General features: G+C 43.2%; 1 protein-coding gene across 4 annotated transcripts in view; it reads right to left on the reverse strand.

Moving 5' to 3' along the window:
* SRP68 (signal recognition particle 68) overlaps positions 1-4,703 on the reverse strand; it is a 37,934-nt gene extending 33,231 nt beyond the window's left edge. For 2 of the 4 annotated variants that reach the window (XM_069482874.1, XM_069482871.1), the window contains exons 1-2: positions 4,512-4,682; positions 2,910-2,976 (exon numbers count right to left, since the gene is read on the reverse strand). In XM_069482874.1, the coding sequence (XP_069338975.1) occupies positions 2,910-2,976; positions 4,512-4,677 (233 nt within the window). In that variant the 5' untranslated portion in view covers positions 4,678-4,682. Of the gene's footprint in view, positions 1-2,909; positions 2,977-4,511 lie in introns of all 4 variants that reach the window. The other 2 variants (XM_069482872.1, XM_069482873.1) reach the window with 2 other exon arrangements.
* Between the last annotated feature and the right edge of the window lie 1,297 nt (positions 4,704-6,000).

Consider the following 6,000-nt stretch of genomic DNA (forward strand, 5'->3'; position numbering starts at 1 on the left):
GCCATGGCACTCTAGCCCAGGTGACAGAGTGACACTCTGTCTCAAAAAAAAAAAAAAAAAAAGACTTTTTCTTTTTTGAAGATAGAGTGTCACTCTGTCACCTCCAGTAGAGTTCACTGGCATCATCATAGCTCACTGCAACCTCAAACTCCTGGGCTCAAGCGATCCTGCTGCCTCAGCCTCTCTAGTAGCTGGGATTATAGGCACATACCACAGAGCCCAGCTAATTTTTCTATTTTTTGTAGAGACAGGGTCTTGTTCTTGCTCAGGCTGGTCTTGAACTCCTTAGCTCAAGCAATCCTCCTGCCTCAGCCTCCCAGAGTGCTGGGATTACAGGCATGAGCCACTGTGCCTGGCCCAAAAAAGGGCATTTTACATCATTATATCACTGTATAAAATGGTATTAAGGAATTACTGTTAATTTGGTTAGGTGGGATAATAGTATCTTTGTTAAGTTTTTAAAAAGCTTTATTTGTTGGAGATACAAACTGAAATACTAATGGTGAAATGGTATGATGTCTAGGATTTGCTTTAAAATAATCCAGCAACAAAACATAGGACAAAACATACTGCTGGCAAGGATGTGGTGTAATTGTAGCTCTCAAGCACTGTTGTTTGTGCAAACTGGTACAATGACTTTGGAAAACTGTTTGGTACCGAAGCTGAACATAACCTATCCCAGAGTTTTCCACTCCCAGGTACACAGCCAACAGAAATAGGGCCGGGTGCAGTGGCTCATGCCTGTAATCCCACCACTCTGGGAGGCTGAGGCGGGAGGATAATTTGAGCTCAAGAGCTCAAGACCAGCCTGAGCAAGAGTAAGACCCTGTCTCTACTAAAAACAGAAAAATTAACCAGGTATGGTGTTGCTCGCCTATAGTCCCAGCTACTCCATAGACTTAAGCAGGAAGATCTCTTGAGCCCAGGAGTTTGAGGTTGCAATGAGCTATGATGAGGCTACTGCACTGCACTCTAGCCCAGTCAACAGAGCAAGACCTTGTCTCTAAAAAAAAATAAATAAAATAACAGAAAGGACTACTTCCATGTGTAATAATGTTTATGACAGCACTATTTGTAATAGCCCAAACTGCAAATTACCCAAATGCCCAACAGTACGGTGGTATATAAATGGTGGTATGTTCACCTAAGAGAATACCAACCATACAGCAATAAGAATAAAAGAACTACAACTACAAAAATATGGAGGAATATTACAAACCTAATAAAGGAAGACTCGCACAAAAGAATACATGCTGTGTGATGCTATGTAGATAAATTTCAGAAATAAGCAAACCTATTCTAAGGTGTTAGAAGTCATGATAGTGGTGCCCCTTGGGGAGGAAGAGTTTGTGATTAGAAGGGGCAAAAGGGGGACTTCTGGGATGTTGGTGATGCTTTGTCTCTTAATCTGGGTGCTGGTTACAGGAGTTTGGTTTGTGAAAAATTCACCATTTTCTATACATAAATTTTATTTGAATAGAATTTTTAAATCTTTTGATAAAATGTTTTTTTAAAAAATGTAGGGAAGGAAACAGATTAAACAAGAAGAGCAGAAAATTAGTCACTATGATGACTGAGTGATGGACTCAGGATTCACTGTACTATCATCTCTACGTAAGTGTTTGAAAATTTCCTTACTAATTAAAAAAAAAATCAGATCATAATAGTTTTCAACTTAAAACTCTCTCCTGGTTTCCCATCACACTAGATTAACACCTGAATTTGTTACCATGGCATGCAGGGTCCTACACACCCTGGCCCTGTCTACTTCTGCCCCCTCAGCTCTTACCACTACCTGCCTTGCTCACTCCATCTCAGCTCTGCTGACCCTTTACTACCAGGCTGACTCGTCAGCCTTCACGTCCTCACCTAAATGCCCCGCTCTCAGAAAGGGCTTTCCTGACACACCCCCAATCTAACTCCCTTTCACAGGAGCTCCTTTCTTTAATTTTCACCATAGCTTGACATTTCTGTTTGTTCTGTTTGTAAATTCCCTGAGATTAAGAACCTTTGCCTGTGTTTTTTAATGCTCTCCAGTGCATAGAATAGTGCTGGGCACTCGACAGGTGCTCACAAAATGTTTTTGAGTGAATGAACAAATAAGAATCTGAAATATAGAGTATTTTAGAAGTCAAAGCCCATAATACTTACAATACAGAAATAGAAGCATATCTCTGCTTTCAAGTAATTCAACTGTATTACAAATTAGGTATCTATTCTATTTTTTAGAGTCATATTAAATTTATTTTTCAACTTGAAGGCTGTTATAAAAGCTTACCAGTAAATTATAATATCACCGAAATTCCCCTTATATAATGTTTAAAATACTGAAAAGCATTGAATTTAACTACAACTCTACAATACGGTTATGTTAAAAAAAAATGATTATCACAACTACCTGTTATTTTCAACAGAAGTCTGCAAATGTATCTGTAATACTGTCAGGCAAAATCCATAAAAAAGTTGAATCGTTTTATTCATTATAAAATTTTAAATTTAAAAATTATGGCCAGCATGGTGGCTTACACCTATAATCCCAGCACTTTGGGAGGCCAAGGTGGGAGGATTGCTTAAGGCCAGGAGTTTAAGACCAGCCTGGACAACATAGCAAGACCCCATCCTTAAAAAAAAAAAAAAAAATGAAAAAAATTAGCTGGGCATGGTGGCACACACCTGTAGTCCCAGCTACTTAGGCCACTGCACTCCAACCTGGGTGACAAAATGAGACCCTGTCTCTTAAAAAAAAAAAAAAAAATTATATAACTTTTGAGGATTCAATACAAATTCAATGCTAGACTTCCTTGGTATACTTTCTGATATAGCAGAGTAGATAAGTAGGCTACTGACAAAAGCAAACCAAGTTTGAAGATCCCACAATGATTTCCATACGTCTTGTACATGATACTAACCTGTACCTCTGAAAATCTCCATGCCGTAAACCATGCTGCTGCTGGGATTCCTTAATAATCTGAAGAACTAAAGTCAAGATTAAGGAAAAGCTTACAATGGCAAGAATCCAAATATATCAAAACCTGTACCATTAGTCTACATTTTTATCAGGCCACAGGACATTACACATTTGTGAAATATTTAGTGCATTAATGAAATCTCTTGTAACCATTTTCAATAGCTATCCTGTCACAGGACAAGGCTAAGCATGCAGAAAAATTGATTGCCTGAACTGTTACTACTTTCAAACTAAAAAAGGAGGACACTACTAGCAATTGGGGATTGCTAAAACCCAACAGCTTAAATAAAGCTGCTGGATTCTAAATGCTGACCGTAACTGGGGTAGTTCCCACTGATTTACACCTGGACCCCACATTTTACTCATTCAAGCAGATTCATGTTATAAATGACGTGTACTACTCATCCATTTGCATAACCTCCTACATCTGCCAAATCCAACTTTCCTTAACAGCTGTGACGCTTGGAGAGTCTATGATTAGCACATGTCAACCAAGCTAGGCCATAGTTTGCATAAAAATATTAAGGTTGTTCTTTTTAAAGATGAACCCTTACCAAACTCTCCTTTTAAGAATCTTAAAATATTTAATATTGTGCGCCAAACTTTAGGAAGACAAATATTTATCTACAGTTTTAGTTTTATTTCCTCTATGCTTCTCTATAGACGTATATAGTGAACACTAAAGGACTCTTTCAATAACTAAAAAGAGACAAAAAGATAGAAGTTTCCCAATAAAATCAGTGCATTCCAACATCCATTTGGAACTATTACCACCAATTCAAAAAGTAAAACTCCAAACCCCTGAAAACTTAAGTACATTAAAATGTCAAGCTGAATGTGTTATTTCAGAAATTTGCCTACATTTTCTTCATTTGTTTTTCATTGCAAAAGGTCACAAACTAGCAACTCAAGCACTCAGTTCAGGTACACACTAACGAAAACTAGAAATGAATTCCTCCAGCTCATCTAAACGACTCCCAACAAGATAAAATGCCTACATACCTATTAGGAAAACCACGCAACTGATATTAACAAGCAACCAACTTTATAATCAAAATGAGCACAAGCTCTTCCTCAGAACAGTCCATTTTTACCTCCGCTTCCAAAGCATCAAGCTTAAAGTTTTACTACCCAGTCTACAGCGGCTGTCAGACAAGAGTATTAAGCCGAAACGTCAAGACTGCCGTTTCCTCTCCCCAGTTCACTGGCTCAAGGTACCAAGGCCGGAGCTCAACAGAGTAGCCAGAGTGTCACCCCTGTCACAAGCCCTCCAACCGGGCAACTGCGAGACAACAGGGGAAACCTGCCAAATACCCCTGTGCCACCCAGAAGAAAAGGACGTTACCCATCCAGGAGGGCGAGGGGGATGCGCGGAAAGACGGTTCGAGAGACAGACCCTGGATCTCTTGAGTGACAGAAAGTAAGGAGTGCAACCCTCGGCCTCTCCTGCCCAGGACGTGCCGGGACTCGCCGCCTCTCCCGCCCCCAGCCCTCCAGATCGACACGTAGTCATTCCAAGTTAGGCCCGATTGCTCTAGGATACTCTCCAAACTCAGGCTATCCCCAAATTCTTTGTTTGCCTTCGATCCAGCTGAGGGGCGTTCGTTTTCTTTATTTTCCTCTCCTCCGGCACCGCGCCCACCGCCGCTACCCCCGCTACCGCCGCTGCCGCCGCCGCCGCCGCCAGGGACCTGCTTCTCAGCAGCCATCTTACCCCTGCGCCGCAGAGCAGGACGGGATAGAGGAGGCGGGACGACCGGGGCCGGTAAGAGCAGGACCCGCTAGGCCGGGCTGATGGGATAGCGGCGGACTCCGCGCTGACGGCCCTTCCTAGCCCAGGGAGCCTCTTGTTGGAGCGCGCCTGCGCGTGGGCTCGGCTTCCCGGGTCCTGAGTCGTGGCGGGCTAGGCTGGCGGCTCGCAGACACCGGGAAACAATGGCTGCTGAGGTCTTCTCTGGGGCGATCCTACCTGCCGTCCACCAAGGGCGGGAGGACTAGAGATGGACCCCTACCTCTTGCATCCCAGCACTGGGGATCCGGCTTACGTCCCGCACGGCAGAGGGCGGGCAAACTAAGGACTTTAGGTTTCGGGGTATCTGCCTCCCCCGGGACTCGGGAAACGGGGTTTCCCTCTACAGAACAAAGCACCGCGCCTGTGAGGGAACCCCCTCTGCATTCTCGTCTGGGGCTGACCGTGGCAAAGCGATGACCAGCGGAAGCGCTGGCACAGCCAGCAGGCAGTGTCCCAACATGACTTTCTCATACTGCTTGGGACCTGTGGACCTCTGGACTTTAGGGCGATCGGTCCAAAGAGGGATAAGTGTTGAGGGATGGGAAAATATGAATTTTTGCTCTGCAGCCGCTAGAATCTGAGTCCTGAGGCTCCAGTTCCTGCTCGGTCATTACTGCTTGGGAGATGTTGGGCAAGAAAGTAACTTAATCTCCCTCTGAACCTGCTCCCTCATCTGTGAAATGGGGATAACCAATTAAAATTTTGTTAAAACTTTCCCAAATGTCCACTGATAAATGAACTGAAAAGTAGAATGTGGAATATAACTATACAATGAAATATTTGATTTTTTTTTTTTTTTTTTTGAGACAGTCTCACGCTGTTGCCTGGGCTACAGTGCGGTGGCGTCAGCCTAGCTCACAGCAACCTCAAACTCCTGGGCTCAAGCGATCCTCCTGCCTCAGCCTCCTGAGTAGCTGGGACTACAGGCATGCACCACCATGCCCAGCTAATTTTTTATATATGTTTTTAGCTGTCCATATAATTTCTTTCTATTTTTAGGAGAGATGGGGTCTTGCTCTTTCTCAGACTGGTCTTGAACTCCTAAGCTCAAATGATCCTCCTGCCTCGGCCTCCCAGAGTGCTAGGATTACAGGCGTGAGCCACCATGCCCGGCCCTTGAATATTATTTGGCCATGAAAAAGGAATGAGGTATTGATTATGCTACACACAAACTGGATGAACTTTGAAAACATCATAAGTGAAAGAAGCCACACACAAAAGACTACATACTGTGTGATTC

This window comes from Eulemur rufifrons, chromosome 9, assembly GCF_041146395.1.
Source record: "Eulemur rufifrons isolate Redbay chromosome 9, OSU_ERuf_1, whole genome shotgun sequence".
NCBI classification, from domain to species: domain Eukaryota; kingdom Metazoa; phylum Chordata; class Mammalia; order Primates; family Lemuridae; genus Eulemur; species Eulemur rufifrons.